The sequence below is a fragment of the Mustela lutreola genome, chromosome 6, assembly GCF_030435805.1.
Source record: "Mustela lutreola isolate mMusLut2 chromosome 6, mMusLut2.pri, whole genome shotgun sequence".
Lineage (NCBI taxonomy): Eukaryota > Metazoa > Chordata > Mammalia > Carnivora > Mustelidae > Mustela > Mustela lutreola.
Window position 1 is genome coordinate 53,529,015 of NC_081295.1, and position 24,300 is coordinate 53,553,314.

The window sequence follows — 24,300 nt, forward strand, 5'->3', positions numbered from 1 at the left end:
ATATCCTTAATGCCGAGTGAGGTTGAGCATTTTTGCATGTGTCTATTGGCCATATAGATGTCTTCTCTGGAGACATGTCTGTTCATGTCTTCTGCTCCTTTCTTGATTGGATGGTTTGTTCTTGGCTGTTGAGTCTGAGAAGTTTTCTTTATAGATTTTGGATACTAGCCCCTTTTCTGTCATTTGCAAAATCTTCTCCCATTCTGTAGTGGTCTTGTGGTTTTGTTGACTGATCTTTTGCTATCCAAAAGCTTTTTATTGGGGTGCCTGGGTGGCTTAGTTAGTTAAGTGTCTGCCTTCTGCTCAGGTAATAATCCAAGGGTCCTGGGATGGAGGTCTGCATAGGACTCCCTGCTCGGCAGGAAGTCTGCCCTTCCCTCTCCCTCTGCCCCTCCACCCTGCTCATGCTCTCTCTCTCTCTGACATAAATAAATAAAATCTTTAAAACAACAACAACAAGACCTAGAGGTTTTTTTTCTTGATGACGCCCCAGTAGATCATATTTGCCTTTGTTTCCCTTGCCTTTGGAGACATGTCTTACAAGAAGGTGCTGTGGACGTGCTCATAGAGGTAGCTGCCTATGTTCTCCTCTAGGATTTTGATGGATTCCTGTCTCACATTTAGGTCTTTCATCCATTTTGAGTCTGTTTGGGGGTAGGGTGTTAGAAAACGGCCCAGTTTCATTCCTCTGCATGTCGCTGTCCAATATTCCCAGAACCATTTGTTGAAGAGACTGCCTTTATTTTTTTTTTCTTTCTTTCTTTCTTTTCTTTTTTTTTTTTTTTTTTGCCATAGGATATTCTTTCTGCTTTGTCAAGGACGAGTTGACCATAGAGTCAAGGGGCCATTTCTAGCCTCTCCGTTCTGTTCCATTGATCTGTGTGTCTGTTTGGGGGCAGTACCATACTCTGTTGAGGATTATAGCTTTGTCATAGAGGTTGAAGTCCAGAATATTGTGATGCCACCAGCTTTGATTTTCTTTGCCAACATTCCTTTGGCTGTTTGGAGTCTTTCCTGGGTTCCATACATATTTTAGGATTACTTCTTCCAGCTCTCTGAAAAAAGCTGATCGTATTTTCATAGGGACTGCTTTGAATGTGTAGATGACTCTAGGTAGCATAGACACTTAACAATATTTGTTCTTGCAACCCATGAGCATGCAACGTTTTTCCATTTCTTTGCGTCTTCCTCAGTTTCTCTCGTGCGTGTTCTATAGTTTTCTATAGTTCTATAGTTTGCTTCTTTGGTTAGGCTTATTCCTATGTATCTTAGGGTTTTATGTGCAATTGTAAACAAGATCAACTTTTTAATTTCTCCTTCTTTGGTCTCATTATTAGTGTACAGAAATGCAACGGATTTCTACGCCTTGATTTTATATCCTGCTGGTTTGCTGAGTTCCTGTATGAGTGCTATCAATTTTGGGGTGGAGTCTTTTGGGCTTTCCATACAGAATATCATGTCATCTGTGAAGAGTAAGAGTTTGACTTGTTCTTTGTTGAGTCAGACGCCTTTTCTTTCCTTTGGTTGTCAGTTGCTGAGGTGAGGCATTCTAGTTCTCTGTTGAACAACAGTGGTGAGAGTGGATATCCCTGCCTTGTTCTTGACCTTAGGGGAAAAGCTCAGTTTTTGCCCATTGATATGATATTCACTGTGGCCTTTCCATATATTGCTCTTGTGGTATTGAGGTATGTTCCTGCTATCCCTACACTGTGAAGAGTTTTCATCAAGAAAGGATGCTGTACCCTGTGAAATGCTTTTTTTGTATCTACTGAGAGGATTATATGGTTCTTGTCCTTTCTTTTTGAGGTAGTTTATACATTGATTGGTGTGTGCATGTTGGACCACCCCTGTATCCCAGGAGTAACAACCACTTGGTCATGGTGAATAATCCTTCTAATGTGCTATTGGATCCTATTGGCTAATAACTGTCACACTGATGTCCTCCCAGTTTTCATAATGACCCCTAATCCTAAAATTTAGGATATATTTTCCTCACATGAGGATATTCCCCTGGATCACCACAGAATCATCTCTTAGAAGGTCGCATGGTACCTGAGGGCCTCCTCGTCCTCAGACTCTGCTTCAAGTTGTTCCAGCAATGCCCTATAAGGTCAAAGAGATTGATGGACTTGGGCATTTTCCATTTCCTGGATGGGCTGAAGATGAGGGTTAGAGTGTTTGATTTGCCTTTTTCGTTGGTTTAATTTTTAAATGTTGGTGGAGAGATTTAGTTGTAGGAGTCTACCGGGACTGTATGTTGTCTAGAAGTTCTCAATATATATGGAAGAGCTTTGTTCAGCTGGTGTTTTGACCGAACTTTGTGTTGTTGTTTTTTTTTTTACAGGGTTCAGATTATTTAGTCTTAAGAAGAAACAGAAATCTGGGACGCCTGGGTGGCTCAGTTGGTTGAGCAGCTGCCTTCGGCTCAGGTCATGATCCCAGCGTCCTGGGATCAAGTCCCGCGTTGGGCTCCTTGCTCAGCAGGGAGCCTGCTTCTCCCTCTGCCTCTGCCTGCCATTCTGTCTGCCTGTGCTCGCTCTCTCCCCCTCTCTCTCTCTGATAAATAAATAAATAAATAAAAATCTTTAAAAAAAAAAAAAAAAGGAGAAGAAGAAGAAACAGAAATCTCCTAACACATTGTATATATTGTACCTCAGTTGGATATCATATGGCTAATTTTTTGCTATGCCACATAGCACTGCAGTAAAAAACATCCTACATCTCAATTGCTTTTCGGTCTTCATGTGTTTCTAGGCTTGAATTAATACTGCGATTGCCATGAAGTAGGGTGAATACACCAACCGCTGTCTGGATAGAGGAAAATATAGGACGAGTGAGTGATGTCATTATACTCCTACCAACCCATAAGAGAATCCTTCTTATTCCATTTCCTGTCCACCACTTGCTATAGCTCTCTTTAACATTTTGTCAGTGTGAGGCATGTATAAAGCAAGCTCGTGGTTCTTCGTGTTATCTTGACTACTTGGGATGTGTTCAGTGACTTCATAGGCTGATTTACTGTCTGTGACTTGCTCTAAGCATTTTCACAGATCTTAGGAGAGCCAGACTTACACATATTTATTTGCAGGAGCACTTTATGTTCTGGATACTGATCCTTTGCTCATGAGGGACTAAATCACCTTTTACTTTTCTTTTTTTTTTTTTTTAAGATTTTTATTTATTTATTTGATAGACAGAGAGAGATCACAAGTAGGCAGAGAGGCAGGCAGAGGGAGGGGGAAGCAGGCTCCCCGCTGAGCAGAGAGCCCAATGTGGGGCTCCATCCCAGGACCCTGAGATCATGACCTGAGCCGAAGGCAGAGGCCTAAACCACTGAGCCACCCAGGTGCCCCCTAAATCACCTTTTAGAAGCAGATCTGTTTCTGCTGTGAAGACTCACCATGCTCTGAAGGACGTGAGTCAGTGGGGAGAGATGACAGGGGAGACAGGGCTGTGGTGGGGGATCCGGGAAACTCAGAAAGATTCTCGACTGCTTCATTCCCAGAACATTTGTTTGCATCTGGCCTGTCAGGATCGTGTCTGAGACTGACAGATGGCTGCTTGAAAGTGGATTTCTGAGCGATCCTTCAATTCTCTATCTCCCCAACAGATCTAGCAGATTCACCGCTTTTATTCACCCCACACGGTGGAGGAAGAACAAAATTCCATGAGTTCTCTTGGGATGTAGAACAAAGCCCAGGGGCACCTGTGTGGTTCAGCCAGTTAAGTGTCTGCCTTCAGCTGAGGTCATGATCCTAGGGTCCTAGAATCAATCCTCCTGCTGGGCTCGCAGCTCAGAGGGGACCCCACTTGTCCAACTCCCTCTGCCCCTCTCCCCTACACACGCTTTCTCTCTCTCCTGCCCCCTTTCTCTCTCAAATAAATAAAAATCTTTTTACTACTAAAAAAAAATTAAGAATTCCAGGGGTGTAGAGAGCAGCTTAGTCAGTTAAGCATCTGCCTTTACCTCAGGTCAGGTTCCCAGGGTTCTGGAATGGAGCCCCACAACCAGCTTCCTGCTCAGCCGGGAGTCTGCTCTTCCTTCTCCCTCTGCCCCTCCCCCAGCTTGTGCTCACTCCCTCTCCCCCTCTCTCTCCCTCTCAAATAAATAATATCTTGGAAAAAACAGAAAAAAATAATTTAAAAATTCCAAATTAACTATATATTTTTATAGTAGAGATAATATTTATTTAAATGTATGTACCTGGGCATAATTTACTGAGGAAAATAATCACACATACGTCATTCTGTTTAAAAGTCCATGAGCAGGGCCTCTCTCCCACGGGGCTGTGTGAGGGGTCCCTTTTCTCCTCAGCCAGGGCCAGAGGCCAAGATCAGCCCTGAAGGAGCATTGTCGGGGCTGCCGCAAGCTGGCAGCCTTGTTTTCCGGCCTCAGACACCGTGGCTGCCAGGAGCCCGTGCGTGGTCTGTCCCAGGCGTGCTAACTCCACGGCCACGTGAGGGGCTCAAATGGCCGCACCGGGGACCGGGCCTCTGGCTCTCCTTGGATGGTACCAGGCTCTCGGGAGCTGACCCGGGCCTGTGTTGCCCCCAAAGTAGTGGCGCTCCTCCGTGCCTGCCCCATGGGCAGCGCCTGACCAGTAAACACACCGAAGCAGGATCCCGTACAGGATGGCCAGGCGCGGGTTGGTGAGGAAGAGCCGCCAGTGGGTGCTGGAGAAGAAGGCACGCCGCAGGCGGCAGGGCAGGGAGGTCAGACCGGACACCCTGTACACCGGCCGCAGGCGCAAGCCCCGCTTCTGAGCGGCGAGCGGGGCGTGTTGGGACAGCCCGGCTGTGCCCCGTTGTCGCGTGCCTTGTCCCACGCCTTGTTGCACGCCGGGACTTCTCTCTGTTGAAGTGCCTACTTCGTCAGCTGACAAGATACTGTTTGAGGAAAGTTCTCAAGTTCTAACCATTGTTGTTCACTAACAAAAGTTCTTGTTCTAAAAGCAATAAACCACTTTGTGTGGAAAAAATAAATAAATAAAAAATAAAAAATTTTTAAAAAGTCCATGAGCTTCCTTCTCAGTACATAGAACAAATTCCCTGAGGTTCTCTAACTTCAAACAATATCTTCTTGGTGATATTGTCTGCAAGGACATGGTTATCTTACAGAGAAAAATCCAATAGTGTACAACCAAAGGGCAAGATGGAAAACGTTCTCTTCATTGAGAGTCCCAGTCAAGTACTTAAACACTTCAGTGCAAGAGTTCTATCACTTAGCACCGACAGAAAATGGCATAGCATATACCAGTGGAAAGTGCTCAACAGATGAGCCACCAAATGCAAGAAGGGGTATGAAAGGTTCGTACCCCCAGGGGCACTGACTCTGAGCATGACTTGGGGGTTTCTCAGGTTTCAAAACTACTACCCTTGCTCTCCTTGCATGAGTCACCGCCCCCACTGCCTTCAACCAGCCCAAGTGTAATGGACTCCCCTGCACTCTTGGGCAGTGGATTACCCCAACCCTCCTTTCTGTGGGAGGCCAGGCGCTCCTTCACCAGCAGCTCCTAGCTCAGGGTGCACAGCTCTGATGTCCTCTGGCCAGAGGCCTCCCTCACTCTCCATCCCTGGTGAGAATTCCTTGTGATGAGAAGCTGAGGCCTCCTGCCAACAGCCATAGGAGGGATCCAGCTTAGAAGCACTGATGCCTGATATCCCCACCTGTATGCCTGATATCCCCACCTGTACCCCAGTCAAACCCTCTGATGAGAGCAACCTCAGTTAACATTTGACTGCAACCTCATGGGGGACTCTGAGCCAGAACCTGCCAACACTCTTGCTCCTAAATTCTTGACCCACAAAAACTATGGGAGGTAACAAATGGTTATTGGTGTTCTAAGCCATTAACTTTTGGGGAAATAAGCAACAACAGATATAAAGAAATAATATAATATAATATAATATAATATAATATAATATAATATAATATATGTAATTATTATTATATAATAAATATATAATATTATATTATATAAATAAAGAAATAATTTTTCCATGTACCCTGAACCAGTAGGATAATATAGGTGATCAACAGAGAGTGCCTTCAATAGGAAACAGCTGGCAATGACCAGGGTCCCAGCTAAGAGACAGCTAGCTCCCAGGGGTCCAGGAGAGAAGGAGAAAGTAAAAATATGTCTGCTCATTGTTTTTATTATTACTGAGCTGAGCTGTACTCTCTGGTCTTCACATTATCCTCGGGTCTTCAGGAGAAAAACCTGCATTTGTTGAGGGACCTAGGGAAACTCCACTTGAGGCTAGGTTTTCTCCAGTCCGTGCACACCTCAGACCTTCCCCACTTTCAGAGTTAGAGAATGCCACAATTCACAACTTCAATGCGTTTCAATGTCACAATTCACAGATTTTTGTACTTGGAAGTGGAACAAACTGTGCAGGTGGCTTTGCAAAGGGGAAGTCGGTGGACACTGGGAGCACATTGACATATGGCTCAGGGAAAGCCTGCAGAGCTTTAAAGAAACTGTCACGGGAGCCTCATCACATCTAAGGAAGCTGCCAGTAGGGAAGTCAAGGAAAAGTGAAATACCAGGCTCTTCTCTCCCCTTCAGAGCCAAGGTTGTCCAAGACAGGAAATATCTGAGGAAAGAGTAGGAGCTCTTTTATACCTAGTTAGTTATAAATCAAGAGGAGACTCAGTGAGGAAGGGCGGGGCAGGGTTGCTCTGGAGAACAGAGACGTCGTTAGGGCCATGGATTGTAGGCCTGAGAGACATCCAGTGAAGGCTTTTGCTAATTCCCTAACACCAAGGAGAGGCTATCCTCAGCGCATGCTATGTCCAAAGTAATACAATACATCAATTCCTTAAACATTCACAGAACATCTAGAATGCTTAAGATCTTCTAAAGAGCCAAAGCAACAAGAATGTTCCGTGTTCTCTGAGGAAGAGAACTAAGAGAGCTAATCAACCCAGGATGTGAGCCAGCCAGATGTACATGCACCTAGAATACCGAATGGTATTTGTAGAGCAGCCAGAACTCTTGGAACATAGAAGAGATTAAATTAATTCCATTAGAAATGGTTGGGAAAACTCAGGTGACATTATCTGAGCCCTACAGGAATTTTACCACTTGTTCAGATAGAAAAAATAATCTAGACAAAGGGATGAGCTGGAGTCAGTACAAAGATGAGTATGAGGGCAGGAATCAGCAAGTAGGCCACACTGGAAGGCCTGAGTATACAGTGCAAGTGTGTTGATGTGTTGTCCTCCACCAGCTTACCCTTCCTCTTCTTTGTGGGGCACAGACATCTGGCCTTGCTCCACACAACTTCCCTCCCATAATTTCAGAAGCCAACAAGAGGGGATTACATCTATACAGAAACACTGGGAAGATCAAATTAGAATGATCTCAGTGAACTTTGAAAGCAATAGACTAGCATTAGCTAATATTTTATTAGGATGAATATGTTGTAGTTAATTGTTGATATTAATGATTCATTATAACCCAGTTTTCATAAGATTCACTGATTCCTTTTGGTCTTATTCAAAGGCAGACAAGAACTTTATCTATGGACATGCATGCTGAAGCATTTGGGACCAACTTTTTAATGTTTTCCACTTTGAGATGCATCAAAAATAGGATACTTTGATGGAAGAAGGGAAGAATGACCAGGTAGATAATCTGTGATAAAGCTTTTATAGTGCAATGTTAACTGTAGCATCTTAGAGGAGCAGTATACTGGTGTTCACTGTAAAATTCTATCAATTTCTCTGTATGTTTACAAATTATCTTACAAATGTTGGGAGGAAACATACTCCTAAAATTATTTTGGCACCAACACAATATAATTCCCTGAGAGCTCTGAAGGGACGAGGTAATTTCTGCTAAATAAAGCACAAATACTCATAACAAACAGGGTAGCTTTTAGGAGGAAAGTATGCAGAAACTTAATCATGGATGTTAATATGAAAGAGAATCCATCTGCATCTATACCGCAACTGTCAAAAGCAAAAATTGCATGAGACAACATTGAGCAGGCAAAGAAGACTTTACTGAAGGCTGTTGTAATAGGGGAGAGAGGCCAGAACTCACCCTGAAGTCCCACTCCACTAAAACAAGGAGCAGAGGGTGTGCAAGAGGTGGGGAAGTTAGTGGGTAAGTCCTGAAGCTGAGCAACAGGATGTGCTGAGCACATGGAGTTATTTCCTGAGCTTTTAAATGTTATTCTCTGTAATTAGACCATCTGTGTTTGCTAAGTGGCTCCCATCAAAGTTAGTCTCTGTTATGGAATCCACTGTCCCCCCACCCAAAAGTAATAGTTGAAGCCCTACCCGCCCCACCCCCCAGGGTAACTGTTTTTGGAGACGGGGGCCTTTAAGGGGATAATTAAGGATGAATGAGCTCCTAACAGTGGGGTCCTGATTCAACTGGATGGGTGCCTTCTGAGAAGGGTAAGGGACATCAGAAGTGAGTGCATACAGAGGAGAGGCCACGTGAGGACAGAGCAGGAAGGCTGCCACATGGGAGTCCAAGAGAGATGTCTCAGGGGAACCAAGCTGCCCACAACTTGACCACAGATTTCCATTCTCTAGAACTGGGAGAAAATTGTTTGGTCATTGCAGAGATGAGCATTTTCCCGTTCTTTAAAGTGGTTTTTGAGACAAACAATGGTATTCTAGCCTGGTGGTGTTAGCTATGTCATATAGATTGACTCTGTCTAGGAAGATTTGATTTGATAATGCAAAGAGCCTACTTAGATGTATGTAATTTTTAGTTTCCATAAATGAGGGTTATCAATTTCTTAGAATTTCTATGCACAGACCAATGAAAATGTAGTTTCTAAGTGGTTACAAACACACACAGGTAGCCAGCCTTGGCATACAGCGTAGACATGTTGACATGACTGAATAAAGTTGATTTAAACATAGTATTATTTCTTCTTAAGATTGAGTCTAAGATAGAGAGCTAGTTTCAAATAATCTTCAGATAAAAATTTGCATTATCATTATTGAATTAACAACTTATTGTTTCTTTTAGCCTCCCTTTTTGTTTTCAAGTAGTTCTGATATATTAACTAATTCTACTAGACTTGGCCCTACACAGTGGCAATGTAGACCTCAAGTACTTGATGGTTTCAGTTCAAAAAGGTGAAGGTGGCCTCAGGAGTGGCCTGATCCCAAAACTTGCACAGCACCCTTGCTGCTTGTGTGCAAACATTAGGAGAAAACACCAAATGTATCACTTCTGTCCAACTCTGCTAAATGGGCCTGGACTCATGTGTATCCAGCCAGAAAGGGGAGCCACAGAAATACACAAACACCAAGGCTGCTTGTCCTCCAACTGAAAGGGCACTAATAAATTTGCAGATACTCCTGTTAGATCTAACTTCTGTTTAGATGCCCACTAGATTCAGGAATCTATCATTTGCAGTGCTTGTATTAGTTTAGAATACGGGATTTTAAGATCATCCAACACTGTACTAAAACATTTCAATAAAATCATGCTACTTCTTTCAAAAAAAAAAAAAGGAAGAAAGAAAATATTTCTGTTGCTTAAGCCGCCCAGCTGATGGTCTTCTAGTCAAAGATAGGGTCCTTCCCTCCTGCAGAGACAGGGAAGTGAGGACCCTATCTCCTTGATGTTCGTATTTTAAAGAGATTGTTCCCAGGGCCTTGAGAAAGATAGTCATGGGCTATAAAGCTGGTAAGAGGAGAAAGAATTTACAATTACACATTTTTAAAAATGTGTTCTAGAGGCTCCTGGGTGGTTCAGTCTTGGTTAAGCTAAGCATCTGACTCCTGATAGCAGCTCAGGTCTTGATCTCAGGGTCATGAGTTCAAGCCCTGTATCAGACTCCACACTGGACATAGGGCCTACTTAAAAGATAAAAAGAAAAAATAAAAATAAATAAAATGTTCTAAGAAAAGGGAGATCAGGAACCTGGAGCCAGTAAGGAGATTATTTAAGTTTAGTCCAGCTGGGGCCTAGAACATTAAGGCCATCTGGGTCATGGCCACCATTGGAGTGAGAGCGTAAAAAACCAAAAATGAGGGCGCCTGGGTGGCTCAGTGGGTTAAGCCGCTGCCTTCGGCTCAGGTCATGATCTCAGGGTCCTGGGATCGAGCCCCACATCAGACTCTCTGCTCAGCAGGGAACCTGCTTCCTCCTCTCTCTCTGCCTGCCTATGATCTCTCTTTGTCAAATAAATAAATAAAATCTTTAAAAAAAAAAAAACCGAAAATGACAAACTCACAGCCACACGCATAAGGAGATGGAAGTTTTGTTTGTTTTTGTTTGTTTGTTTGTTTTTAAAGGAAGTAGAAGTTTTGCTCAGCTATGGTAAAAGGAAGCCAAGTGAGTTAGTCCTAAGCCAGTCTCCAGAATGTCAATAAATAGATACCAAGACTAACAAAATTGATGATGATGGTGGTGATAAAAGTTGAGTTTATGTGTGTGACATTTGCATGTTAAACATGTGGGTAGAGGAGCCCCTGGGTGGCTCTGTCCATTAAGTGTCTGACTCGTGGTTTTGGCTCAGGTCCTGATCTCAGGGCTGTGGAATGGAGCCCCCTGAGTCAGATTCTGTGCTCACTAGGGAGTCTGCTTCTCTCCCTCTCCCTCTGCCCCTCCCCCTACTCACTCTGGCAAGCATGTGTGCTCTCTTTCTAAAATAAATGAATAAATCTTTTTTGTTAATGTGGGTCAAAATTTATTCTCTATGTGAATATCTTGTTCCCCAAAACCTTTCAGCCCATGATTTTAGCATCTGTTGATGATGTTGGACCGATACCCTTTTCATTAAGACCAGAAAAGGGACAATTACTGAATATACATGTATTTAATAAATATCTACTAGGCAGTGTGGCAGGGCTGAGGACAGGGAACTGGGTAGGCAGGGAAAACTGGCAACCCTTGTTGACCTAATCTCTTCATTCAGTGTGGCCCCAGGCTCTGTGCCATGTGCAGTTCCTCATCTGAACCACAGGCCACAGGAACCAGTATTTCGTCCCTGCTGACAGAGGACACAGAGCAGGAACCTGATTAAATGCATAGCTGAGCAGTTATTCATGGCATAGAATCGATTCATGACATAGAATGGATTCATTTCTAAAATAAATGAATAATCTTTTTTTTAAATGTGGGTTGAAATTTATTCTCTATGTGAATATCCTGTTCCCCAAAAACCTTTCAACCCACGATTTTAACATCTATTGATGATGGTGGACTGATACCCCTTTCATTAAGGCCAGAAAAGGGACAATTACTGAATATACATGTATTTAATAATACCTACCATGCAGTGTGGTAGGGCTGAGGACAGGGAACTGGGTAGGCCAGGAAAAGTGATGGTCCTCGCTGGCCCTGTAAACTCCTCATTCATTGTGGCCCCAGGCTCTGTGCCATGTGCAGTTCATCTGAAACACAGGTCACAGGAACCCACCTCAGTGAGTATTTCGTCCCCGCTCCCAGAGGACACAGAGCAGGAACCTGATTAAATGCATAGCTGAGCAGTTATTCATGACATAGAATAGATTCATGAAATAGAATGTATTCATAATATACCAGGGTTTTCTCCAATGAACTAGAATTGATGAACTAGATTGATGTATCTGATTGATGATCAGATAGAAAGGGAATCAGTCTCCTTAAGAAAGTATTTTCCAAGTGCTGAGTGCAGACCATAGGATATTCTATGCAACTGTTAAAAAAAAGAAGAAGAAGAAAAAGAAGAGGTAGACGTGTGTGTGTGACAGGGAAGGAAATCCATGATTCACCAGTGAGTGAACGGAAGTACTGAAGAGCAGGACAGCCCTCTATGCAATTACTGAAATGGAAAGCCAAGTTTGGTGGGTTAAATGACAAATTGGGAAAAGAGTTTGCCCTTGGAGAGTGAAAGTAAAAAGAACAATGGGTGAGCAAGGATGAACGTTGTGTTCCTGCTGACTTTTCAATCTGCATTTGCTTCCTTGGCAGTTGAGAACCTGCAGAGAAAGTCTCAGGGGCCTTGGATCCTGGAGGCCAACGAACAACCCTGGAGTCCCAAACTGCCCAGAAACATTTCAACGGGTTGCCTGTGACCGCTCCAGGGGGAGGGCCTTTGCCATCTGAAACCGTTAAATTCCCAGTCCCTGGCATCACCACGGAAGTCCACACAAGCTACACTACGCCAATACATGACGGGGGTGAGTCCCGAGCCCAGAATCCCCTCTTTCCCTCCTGTTTCTGCTGCTGGGGGTCCCATCTCCCAAAGAGGAGCAATCTCGAAGGTCAGGAAGAGGGAATGGCTTCAGGCCTGGTGTCACACAATCCCTCCCTCTGACCCCTAGGTGATAATATGTTTTTGGTTTTTTTTTTTTTTTTTTTTTTTTTTAGTAGGCCCCTAACAAAGGGCTGGAACTTACAACTCTGAGATCAAAACCAGGCTGACACTGACAGTCAGATGCTTAACCCACTGAGCCACCCAGTGTCCCTGGATAACATCCTGGCTATTACCCCGGCTTGCAAACATGGCTGTGGGATGGTTCTTGGAAGGCACAGTTTCTTCTCTCTCACTGAACTCATCATCGTCCTGCCATGCTGTGTCCCCACGGTCTTGCTGGGAACATTTCTGTCTTAGTGAAGGAAGACAGGCAGGTCCTTTTCATCCTTTTCTAAATCTTGGAAACCAGATGCATAGGGCTTTGCCTCTTTCTTTGTTCAGGTGTGTCTGTCTGTCTGTCTGTCTTCCACATGTGTTTTAGTGGGGCTTGTGGATTCCCAGGTCAGTGCCCACAGAAGCTGTTCCCCCTCAGGTCCTGGAGAGCCTAGCCTCTCTCTGTTTTTGACTCTTATCACCCTAAAGTGGCAATCCTCCCTCGCACTGCTCCCCTCACTCTCTGGACATTCTGGAAAGCAGAGCCCCGATTTAGGACTCCTCCTTCAAATCTTCCCACTCTTCACCCTTCCTGTTGCTAAGTCCTGCCTTCTTCACAGAAGGCCTCTGACCAGGCCATGCCCTGTATTCATGGATCACATGCCCCGAAGCTTTGCCTGTTCCCTTTCTGCTAACCATCCTGTGGGTCTGGCTAGACTGTCAGGTCCTAGAGGGCAGAAACTGTCTTGTACTCTTTCAGCTCGCCCTCTACCCCGCCCCATGCTCTGCTCACAGTAGCTGCCCCCAAAATGCTTGTCAAATGAGCACATCCGGCAGCAGGGGACACAGTGATCTGGAGAATCTGCCATTGTCCCAGACCTCAGACAGGTGGAGGGGATCAGGTTGAGGATCAGGAGCTGAGGATGGAGGGATGGAGAACAGACGCTCCTCCCTTTGGCAGCCCAACCCTTTGGAGGTTTCCTTGTGGGGTCACAGAGCCTGGGGGACTTAAAAGGATCTTTTCTCCCCATCCGACCCCTCCGTGTTTCCCTCAGTGGTGCTCACTCCCTTTGCTTCAATCCCACGCTCATGACTCGGTCCAGATCTGGACAGCCTGGTTTCATTTTTATGCTCTGCCTTCTTACTTTTCTCCTTGTCCTTAATGTGTTGAAGAAACAAGATGGTCCTATAAAATTTTCATATCTTAGACTTGGCTGGTTGCATCCCTGTGCCTGTTTCTATGGTTCTGCTGACAATATTTTCTATAAACCAGCTGTTAGATCCAGAGACTTGATTAGCTTTCAATTTGATTTTGGTTTTGCAAAGTTACTTCTTATTTGGTGTTGTAAATCCATATCCTATTATAATACATCAAAAAATCGGGCTGGACCTTCAGGTGGGTCCCTGGTACACATGAAAGCCTATGTACCTATGGGCAAAGAACTTTTAAGGAGCTATTCAGCTGCGATGACAGAGACAGTGTCCCCTTCCTGGACATCATGGTACTCTTGAGAAGCAGGAAGTTGAGGACCATCTTCCACAGGGACTGAGAAATTTACTCAAGAACAGATCTACCAAAGAAGCTTGAACTTTGGCTTACTAATAGTTTTACCTCCCTACACCTTTCAGGTCAGAGTCGGTGCTTTCTACCTTTTTATGGATTCCTGTGCTAACTGAAACAAAGCTTCAGAATTACCCTGAGGATGTGAAACTTTTTCAAGATTTCACAAATGAATAACATTTTGATGCAATTTCTGTTTTCGAGAGCTATGACCAAACAAAACATGTCATTTTACAGCATTGCCCAAATTACTTACATAGTACGAAAACCAATTCAACAAGCTGAATTTGCAGAAGAATTTAAGGCCCAAATGACCAAGTAATGCAGCTTATCACTTTTGATGTTTAGAGGAAATGTACAATGTTAGTTGTTATCAGAACTTGAAATATAATGACATAGAATTTCAGGCAGTAAAACCATCTGATGGTCAGTCCTTAGAAGCAGAAACATAGATGGGATTAACATGCAGGAGTTTCAATGGCAGAAGCCCCCATGAGAATAATGGCGGAAGCCTGGGGGTTCCTGGAGACCGTTCAGATCAAAGCGGTTCAGGCCCTAAGTGCAGGAGGGGCAGAGTTTGGGTGGTGGCATCCTGTACTGCTATCTAGTCTAGGGAAAGTCCCACAAGTTCTCAGGGATCCCTCAAGTAGAAGTGGGCCATCAGAGAAGTCCCTTGTCTCCCAGGAAGAGGTCTGCCTTAATTCCCTGTCCGGCTGGGAGCAGCCCTAGGGAGAGTGACCGTGACGCATCCACAGCAATGGGCTTCAGGGTGGGGCTCGGGGCCTGTGGTCACGTGAGTGCCTGCAGTTGAAGACCTGAGGGCTAAGTTCTCACGACCACTACAGCACATGCCAGATAAACCCTCAGATGGGACAGGAAGTTGTTTGTTTTGTTTTGTTTTTAATATTCGTATTGCAGGGGAGGAAAATAATTTTCACTCTACCCTTCAGAGTTCTTGGCCAAGACCGCTGTCATAAGACAGAGTAACACGAGAAAAAGAAATGTAAGTTTATTACTATGTACACCTCATGTGCACATGGGAGAGGCCCAGGGACAAAATAACTCCTGAGGCTGTTTAGAATTGTCTTAAATACCATCTTAACAGAGAAAGGGGAACAAGGATACAGGCCTCTTACAGGAGAGTGAAGACATGATTTTTAGGAAAGATGCACAAGCCCTTAGAAGGACAAATGAGAGGTATAAGAGTTTGGGACCTAGTTCATGTGTGGAGTCGACTTCCAAACTCCTCTCTTAAGGTTAAGAGCCAATCCTTCCTATGATTCCACTTCACAGATGAAGAAATCAAGGGGCAAAGACTTGTCAAGCACACATCAAATCAGCAGCCAGCTCTGGCTACTCTAAGCAATTTCAGGGGGACACCTGTGAGAAAACTGACCTCCTTGCTACCAGTGGATGCTTCCACCAAAACACCCCTGAGTCCCTGCAGGGCTTGCCTCCCGCTTTGCAGCCTTATTGGCCTGGACAAGACCCCTGTAAGCAGACTGAATGTTCCTACTGAACTGTGGTTTTTTGCAATAGCGCTTTCATTTTTTTTCTTAAGATTTTATTTATTATTTGACAGAGAGAGAGATAGTGAGAGAGGGAACACAAGCAGGGGGAGTGGAAGAGGAAGAAGCAGTCTTCCCGCCAAGCAGGAAGCCTGATGTGGGCTCGATCCCAGGACCCTGGGATCATGACCTGAGCCGAAGGCAGACATCCAAGGACTAAGACACCCAGGCATCCCCACTTTTTTTTTTAAAGATATTATTTATTTATTTATTTGACAGAGAGAGAGAGAGAGAGACAATGAGACACAGAACACAAGCAGGGGGGAGTCTGAGGGAAAATCACATTTCCCACCAAGCAGGGAGCCCGATGCGGGGCTCGATCCCAGGACCCTGGGATCATGATCTGGGCTGAACGCAGACGCTTAATGACTGAGCCGCCCAGGCACCCCTAAAATAGAGCTTTCTGACAGGGGCTGATCTGACTGGGAGCTTTTCTAACCCCAGATGCCCACTGAATACCTTCATGTGAATTTGTGAAGAAAGCCACAAGTTTGGCTTCTTGGAGCATCTGAAGGGGCAAACTTCTCCTATTCGACTCTTTTCTTTTATTTACTTATTTATTTATATTTTTTTAAAGAGAGAGTGAGTGAGCAAGAGAGAGCACACGAGCAGGGATAGAGGGAGAAGGAGAAGCAGACTTCTCTGCTGAGGAGTGAGCCCAATGTAGGGCTCGAACCCATCATCCTGAGATCATGACCTGAGCCGAAGGCAGACGTCCAATTGACTGAGACACCCAGGCACCCCTCAACTCTTTTCTTTTAAGGACCACCTGGGACCTGACCAACATCTTAATCACAGCCTCGTAGGACCCAAGCAGAGAACCTAAACTCGTCATGCTAGACTTCTGACCTACAGATCTGTGAGCTAATGACTGAGTGCCATTAAAGCAGAAGAGTTTGTCATCTGTCACACAGCAATAGAAAACTATTCACATATCTTTAGTTGTGAGGAGAGGGGCAAAGAGAATCATTTGATGATTAGAATAATTTCCTGTTGGACTAGGCACAGTCCCTACTTTTCAAGCCATGTTTCTCTTTCTCTACCCACATTGCCAAGCAGGTAGCATAGGACAGATAAACATGGCTATGCATACTGCAGCCCCGTACCTTTGTGCGTGACATCCAGAGGCTCCCCACAGCAGGCTGGTCCCACTTCCGCATGATTAGCAACAGGGGCACCTGGCTGGCTCAGTTGGTGGCGCATCAGACTCTTGATCCCAGGGTGGTGAGTTCAAGCCCCATGCTGGGTGTGGAGGCTACTTAAAAAACATATTAAAAATAAATAAATAAAATACATTTTAAAAAAATAAGACAGATTACCAATGACTTAATGATATATGAACCTATAGTAAAATAAAACTACCTCAGATTTGCCAGAGTTTTTGTAAAAAGCTCTAGCTTCCCGAGACACAGAAATGTATGAAAGATAAATTAGGAACTGCTGGATGATATTTCCCCAGGAAGCATTTTACTCAGCCAATCCTATGAATCAAAAATGAAGCCATTCAGCTAGTAAATTGCTCTGAAGCCAAAGGATTACAGGCTGAACTTTGACCTTAGGCTAAGCCAAATGTGGGGATTGAACCGTGTAGGGGTTACACCTGTGTATGAATTAGAGTCTGGAAATCGGGTGGAGAGAAGGTGGGGGAGAATGTGCGACTAGGGAGGGGGGATAGTCGGGATCTGATAGAGGGGCTACTACATCACGAATCAATAAATTTGGTGGTGACATGGACTGCCTGGGGAAAGTGGGTACTCAGGAAGGTATTTTATTATTTTTTATTGAAATATATTTAACATATAAAATACATTAATTTCACATGTACAGTCTAATGATTCAACAATTCTATACATTAGTCGGTGATCTTCAAGTGGATTCTTAAACTCCTTTATCTTTTTCACCAATACCCCCTCCCCCTTGCAAGTATCCTGTCTGGCAATCATCAGGGTTGCTGTTGTTGTTTTGACAGGGTTTTCACTTTTTGTTTTAGAACCATCAATTAATGTCCCAGACGCCGACCAACCTTCATCCATCCTGGAAACTCCATGGATCATCCCAACAATCTTCATCAGCTTAATCCTAATTTATATCTGCATCTGTAGCAAATCAGGTAAGTGTGTAGCAGGCTAGCCTCTGGCTGTGGGGGAGGATGTTGTTTGCTAAGGACTTGGGAGAGGTGAGCCATGTGTCTCACCCAAGCCCCTGTCCACTGATCCATGTCTACACAGAAACAACATACTTTCAGTGTTGAGCCCCCCACTCCTCATTAGGATTGAGGTTACTCTGACCTTGGGATGGTGGATGCTGGTCCAGGAGGCACAATAGTGCAGTGAGGGGAGGGGCAAACCAAGTGTCTACTCCTATAGTGGGGTGGGGTCTTGGATCTACGTGTGGCCAACAGGTGTTATCTTGTCACAGTCTAACCCAGTGTTCCCCTAGATCTTTGATAGCACGATGTAGCTCACTAATTTTTATAATGTTGTCACAGCTGTTCCATTATCTGGCAGGTCTATCTAGACCATGACAAGGTGACGATGTTAAACCAACCCTCAGTGGAGAGAACAGACACTGGTGACAATCTGTCTGCCACAGATCTTCTACCACAGTTGGATTTGCTAAGAAGCTAATGAGGCTTCGGCTTCAGAACACTTCTTTTACTCTGCTTCCTCCTCCCATGGCCCTTCAAGGGGCCCTCGCAATGTGTTGACTTGGTCATTTTGAAAAATTGGCAAAAGTAAGCTATTTGCTCACAGCCATTTAGGCCTGTCAGGTTTTACTCTAATGGTCTTTCCATCAATTTCCATCCATGTCAGGTGGAACTGGAGTGGCTGCTGGCAGTTTTTTGATTCAGTTGAGAAGAAATTTAGGAATATATTTATTTCGGTTAGTGAGATATCTTATGTAATAATGGTCACTGTCTTGTACAATTTAAAGTTATTGCTATGCTTTTGTGGCCAGAATTGTGTTCCTTCACGTTTGTATGTAAAGTCCTACCTTCCCTACTATCTCAGAATGTGACTGTATTTAGAGACAAGGCCTTTAAAAAGATAATTACATTAAAATGAGGCCATTAGGGTATAGTCCTAATCCAATCTGATTGGTGTCCTTTTTTTTTTTTTTTTTTTTGTAAGATTTGTTTATCTATTTGAAAGAGAGAGCTTGCAAGAGGCTCAGTCCCAGGACCCCGAGATCACCACCTGAACCCAAACCAAGAGTCACCTATTCAACTGACTGTGCCACCCAAGTGCCCCTCATTGGTGTCGTTATAAGAAGAGGAAGTAGACCAAATATGTCACATGGAAGATCCTGTGAAGACACAGGGAGAAGATGTCCAACAATAAGCAAAGGAGAGAGACCTCAGAAGAAACCAGCCCTGCCAAGATCTTGATCTTAGACTTTCAGCCTCCAGAACTATGAACTATGAAAAAAAAAATGTTTGTTGCAGACCCGTATGTGGTGTCTTGTTTTGGCAGCCAGTGATGTGACATAATAGGAAATGTATATGTGTGTGCAATTGGGTGCTCAGTTGGTTAAAAGACAGACTCTTGGTTTAGGCTCAGGTCCTGACGGAATTTCTTCTTCTTTTTTTTTTTAAGATTATTTGGGGGCAGGGTGGCACCTGCGTGGCTCAGTCCATTAAGCAGCCAGCTCTGGATTTTGGCTCAAGTCATGATCTCAGGGTTGCAAGATCAACCCCTGCATCAGGCTCTGTGCTCAGCAGGAAGTCTGCTTTAGATTCTCCCTCTGCTCCTCTGTTTGTGTGCTCTCTCTCTCTTTCTTTCTATCTCTTTAAAATCAATCAATAAACAAATAATTTTTTTAAAAAGATTCTTTTAGAAAGACTGGTGTATTTGTTTAAAAAAAAATTTTTTTAAGTTAACTCTACCCCCAACAGGCGGCTTGAACTCAATCCTGAGATCAAGAGTCATGTGCCCTACCAACTGAGTCAGCAAGACCTCCCTTGGCACAGAGTGTAAAATGCTTGCAACTTCCTGTGCGGTAGGTATGAGAGGAGTATCTTTTGTTACTCAGGATAAGCACCTTGCATCACACCTGAGTTTATGCTAATGAGCTAACCTTAGAGAATGGGAGCTGGTTGCCAGAGGAACCATGTGATTAAAAGGTAGAACTCAGACACACACATGAACGCATATATGCGCGCACACACACACACACACCCCTCCTGAGAGGGAAGAAGGGTTGGGGATTGAGCTAATTATCAATGGCCAATGATTTAATTAACCATAACTACATAATAAAACCTCCATAAAAACCCTCATGGAAGGGGTTTCGAAAGCTTCCAGATTGGCAAACATATCCATGTGCCAAGAGGGTTGTATGAACCAAACTCCATAGGGACAGCTTTTGAACTAAGGACCCTTGAAGATCTAAGTACCTCTTCATCTGCTGTTCAATTTATATTGTATTTGTACTTAAAATATCCTTTACAACAAATTGGTAATAGTTAAGTGTTTGCCTAAATTCTATAAAACTCCATAGCAAATTATCAAGGCGGCAATCGTGGGAATCCTTGATTTGTGCCCAAGTCAGTCCTAACTGGGTAATATGGGGATCCACTCCCTGCAACTGTATTTGAAGCTGGTGGTGATGGGTAGATTTGGGGAGTGAAGCTTAACCTATAGGATCTGCAATAACTCTGGGTAGTTAACATCAGAATTGAATTAAATTGTAGGACACCCAGTTGGTAGCTCGAGAGAGCTGCAGAATTGCTTAGCATGAGAAATCAACATAATTTGTGTCAGAAGTATTGTGAGTATAGAAAAACAGCTTTCCTTTATAGACCTAGTTGACTAGTACATAAGCAGAAATCAAAGTCAGCTGGGCTGACAGACAGATGTCACAACACAGAGGCACAAGATTACAGGCTGGAATTAACATGGCAATCAATATCCATGTTTAAAAATTTTACATTTTCCCTGGCACCTCACCAGAAGAAAGGATAAAGTGTGATGGATTTACAAAGGAATCATTAAATAGAAAAAAAGAATAAACTGCTACAAAAACACGAGTAATTCATAAATAGAATATTGAAAGGAAAATGCCAGACACAAAAGAATATATATTCTATGATTCTATTTATGTAAGTTTCAAAAACAGACAAGACTAATCTTTGGTAACAGAAGTCAAGAACAGTGGATTCTGGTTGGGTAATGATCTCTAACTTAATCTGATAGGTGATGGTGTAGGTGGATTCCATTTTCTATTATTATTTATTTGAGAGGAAGAGAGGGAGGAAAAAAGTACAAGCAGGGCAAGGGGCAAATGCAGAGAGACAAGCAGACTCCCCACTGAGTGAGAAGTAGATGTGTGGCTCGTTCCCAGGAGCCTGAGATCATATCTAAGCCAAAGTCAGATGCTTGACCAACTCAGCCACCCAGGTGAATTTTTAAAAATAAATTTTTAAAAATAAATCAAGCTTGGGACGCCTGGGTGGCTCAGTTGGTTGGACGACTGCCTTCGGCTCAGGTCATGATCCTGGAGTCCCGGGATCGAGTCCCGCATCGGGCTCCCAGCTCCATGGGGAGTCTGCTTCTCTCTCTGACCTTCTCCTCGTTCATGCTCTCTCTCACTGTCTCTCTCTCAAGTAAATAAATAAAATCTTTAAAAAAAAATAAATAAATAAATCAAGCTAAACAACACTGTTGGGACCCCTCTCACTCTTGAGAATTTTTTCTATATGTTTACTCAACAAACTTCTATCGCTTTACTCACAAAATATACATACAGAAATAAATAATAATAATAAATATAAATAAATAAATAAATAAAAATACATCAAGCTGACCATTAAAGCAGTATCTTGAAAGATTGTATCTTTGTTTCTGGACAGGTCCAGCATGGGATGGAAGGGAAGGTGTGGTAGATGTCTGCCAAGTGAAGGAGTGGGATGAACTTGGGCGGGACCATGTGTGTATGAGGAGGTGTGTGTCCTGTGAGAGGAAAGTTCTTGGAGAGTGCAGTGGAACTACGTTGGAATCTTTTGTACGGAAGAATTTTGCAGAAGGCGGGCAGGACTTTGTATAGAAGGAGTGTGTACCGAGTGTAAGGAAGCAAAGGTATGTGGGGAGGGGAGAACAAGTGTGTTTTTTAGGGGGTGCGGATTGAGGGTGTCAGGCAAGCGGGCCCAAGGGTAGGGGAGAAAGGATATGTGGTGGAGGGGGTATGAGGAGACCTCTGTACCGGAAGGCATTGTGAGGGATGATTTGTGCGTGTGTGGAAGGAGGGTGAGTAAGAAACAGGAAGTCTATGTACGGGGATAGGTTTATTTGTGGGGTTCTGGGGTGCCCACTGTGTGGAGACGCACAGTCAGGGTGGAGGGTTGGTGATAGTGTGAAATGCGGGAGGTAGGGGTGCATGCGTGCCTGACAGCAGAGGTCTAAGTGTGGAAAGTGAATGAACTTGGGTGTGGGAAGGGCAGGGTCATTACGGATGACAATTAGTGTATAAAGAAGGCTACTAAAGAGGCATGGGGTGTGGGGTGGTCTCCCTCTGACTCATCCTGCCCTTGATTATCAACAAAGTAGGATGGCTTCACAGTGAAATATATAATGGAACCCAAAGTGGGGAGGGTCTGTCACGTTCCTTTGATTCTTTGAGGTTTCTTTGAGTGTGTGTTTTGGGGGAAGAAGAGAGGGAGAGTGGTTTGGCTTGATTTCCAAAAAACCCTACCCAACAAAGGCTGAGGGCGCAGTTGCCACGTGGTGCCCCAGAGTTTGGCCATGCTCAGCCCACAGAGCGGGTCCCACCCACGCCCACTGACTGAACTGGTTTTTCGGCCCTGCTAGTGTCTGCTCCTCTGCCTGTTGCCTGAGCAGTGACAGTCTCTTCAATCCTCTTATCCTCCAAAGGGCAGAAGGGGGGTACACGCCTGCCCCACAAGAAAGTAGAGGGGGGCCGGGGCACCTGGGTGGCTCAGCAGGTCATGATCCCAGGGTCCTGGGATGGAGTCCCACCTGAGGCTCCCTGCTCCGAGGGGACCCTACTTCTCCCTCCGCCTCTGGTTCCTCCCCTCCCCCCCACAGGTGCTCTCGCTTGCTCTCTCTCTTTTTCTCTCTCTGAAGTGTAAAATGTGGGGTGGGGGTATAAATACCAATGGCGGGGTGTGCATATGTTGTGTGTGAGGAAAGGAACACGCAGAAGTGGAGTGGAGAGAGGGTGGAGGAGGCGAGCTGATTGGAAGTGGGCTAAGGGGAGGTACGAAGGCAAGGGGGAGAAGGGAAAACGGCCGCTGGAAGCGAGGCAGGGCAGCCCACAGGTGCCAGCCCGAAGCCCACTGGGGGCCCAGCCCTCCGGCCCTCGCCCGGCTCCAGACCCGCCCTCCCCATGCTGTTCGCCCACTTTCTTGGGGATACTTCCTGTTCTCCGGCCCCACCTCCTTCTATGCCCCTCACCCTGCTCCCCAACCCCTCTCTCTTTCCACTTTACCCCTCCCCCCCCCAGATTTTCTCTGGTCTCGGGTCTCGCGTTAGTCCTCAGCGCCCCCAGCGGGAGAAACGGGGAGGGGCGACTGGAGGGGGGGGGGACGGCTGACCCGCGGGCCGCACCCTTAGACACTCACCGCCACGCGCGTCCCGGGGCGCCCTCCTGGAGCGGCAACAGCGGCGGGGTGGGCGAGGGAGAGGCGTCTGGCCCCTGGGCCAGAGCTGGTGGACGGCTTTCTCGGGCGGCCGCACCCTTACGGAGCCTTTATTCACACTAAGGCCAGGCGCGGTCCCGCCCTCGGGGAAAATCCGAGGCCAGCCGGCACACACACCCCACCCACGCCCGGCCGTCCTCCTGGCACCTCGGGGCTGGCCTCCCAGCTCTCCTGAAACGCTCTTCCTGGCCAGAAACCATTCGACTCCAGGATACTTATGGAATAGTATTTGTGTACTCTCTGCTTCGTGCTGAATTTTTTCGGCTAGGTTATTAGGAGCAGATACTGCGGGGACCTTCACTGCGTTGACATAGTTGATGCCTTCCCTAAACGTCGTTAGATGTACTGTGCGGGCATCCGTATGTACTCTGTGTGAGCATCTGGGGAAAGGATGCCTTTCTCCTCCGCACTAGTCCTGCCTTCCAGAAGCATGGTACCTGGTGTCAGACACTAGGATTCTAACTCCTTTCTTCCCTGTCTTAGTGCCCTGAGACTGCTGTGACGAACTGCCACAGACTGGGTGGCTTATAAACAACAGACAATTTTTTCCCACAGTTGTGGCCTCTGGGAAGTCCCAAGATGGTCTCTGGCAGGTGTCTGGTGAGGGTTTGCTACTTGGTTGGTAGAGAGCTGTCTTCTCACTGTGCCTTCACGTTGTAGAAGGTTCCAGGAAACTCAGGGCCGGTTCATGGTCTGTCCTCCTGGCCTAGTCATTTCCCCAAGGCCTCACCATCCAGTACCCCCACCCCAGGCAGATCCCCTACCCCAATAACTGGTGGATAGGTCACCTGGAATTCCTGAAATCTAAGTGCACAGTTATGCCTCTGGCCTTTTGTTCATGCTCATCCCTGCCTAGAATTCTCTTTCTCCATACGCACTACCTGGTCAAGTCCGAATAATCCTTGAAGACTCACTCAAAAAATCATCTCCTATGAAGACTTTCCACCTCTTCTAGGCAGAATGCATCACCCCCTTTCTGAGCTTTGAAAGCCCTGAGCCCAGAAGGTGTCCCATTGTGTCCTAATTGGGCTATGTGTCTGTCTCTGTTGATTCATGAGCTCCTTGCTAATGGGCCCATCTTGTGTGTCCCAGAAAATGGTTAGTGATTATTCATGACAGAGGATCAGTAAATTTGGAAAGAACAAAGTGTTTTCATTAAACTGAAAACACCAGGATCTGGGAGCAACATCTTTTTAGGACTC

The 24,300-nt window shown here is 45.1% G+C and overlaps 1 protein-coding gene and 1 non-coding gene across 3 annotated transcripts in view; one reads left to right on the forward strand and one right to left on the reverse strand.

Moving 5' to 3' along the window:
* The window catches only part of LOC131833683 (UL16-binding protein 2-like), a 31,445-nt gene extending 8,244 nt beyond the window's left edge, over positions 1-23,201 (reverse strand). Inside the window, exons 1-2 of one of the 2 annotated variants that reach the window (XM_059177265.1) lie at positions 23,021-23,201; positions 16,548-16,696 (exon numbers count right to left, since the gene is read on the reverse strand). In XM_059177265.1, the coding sequence (XP_059033248.1) occupies positions 16,548-16,644 (97 nt within the window). In that variant the 5' untranslated portion in view covers positions 16,645-16,696; positions 23,021-23,201. Of the gene's footprint in view, positions 1-16,547; positions 16,700-23,020 lie in introns of both variants that reach the window. The other variant, XM_059177264.1, reaches the window with a different exon arrangement.
* Positions 4,270-4,402, forward strand: LOC131835001 (small Cajal body-specific RNA 20). The gene has a single exon (XR_009355082.1). It is a non-coding gene; the product is annotated as a small Cajal body-specific RNA 20 (non-coding RNA).
* Positions 23,202-24,300: the final 1,099 nt, after the last annotated feature.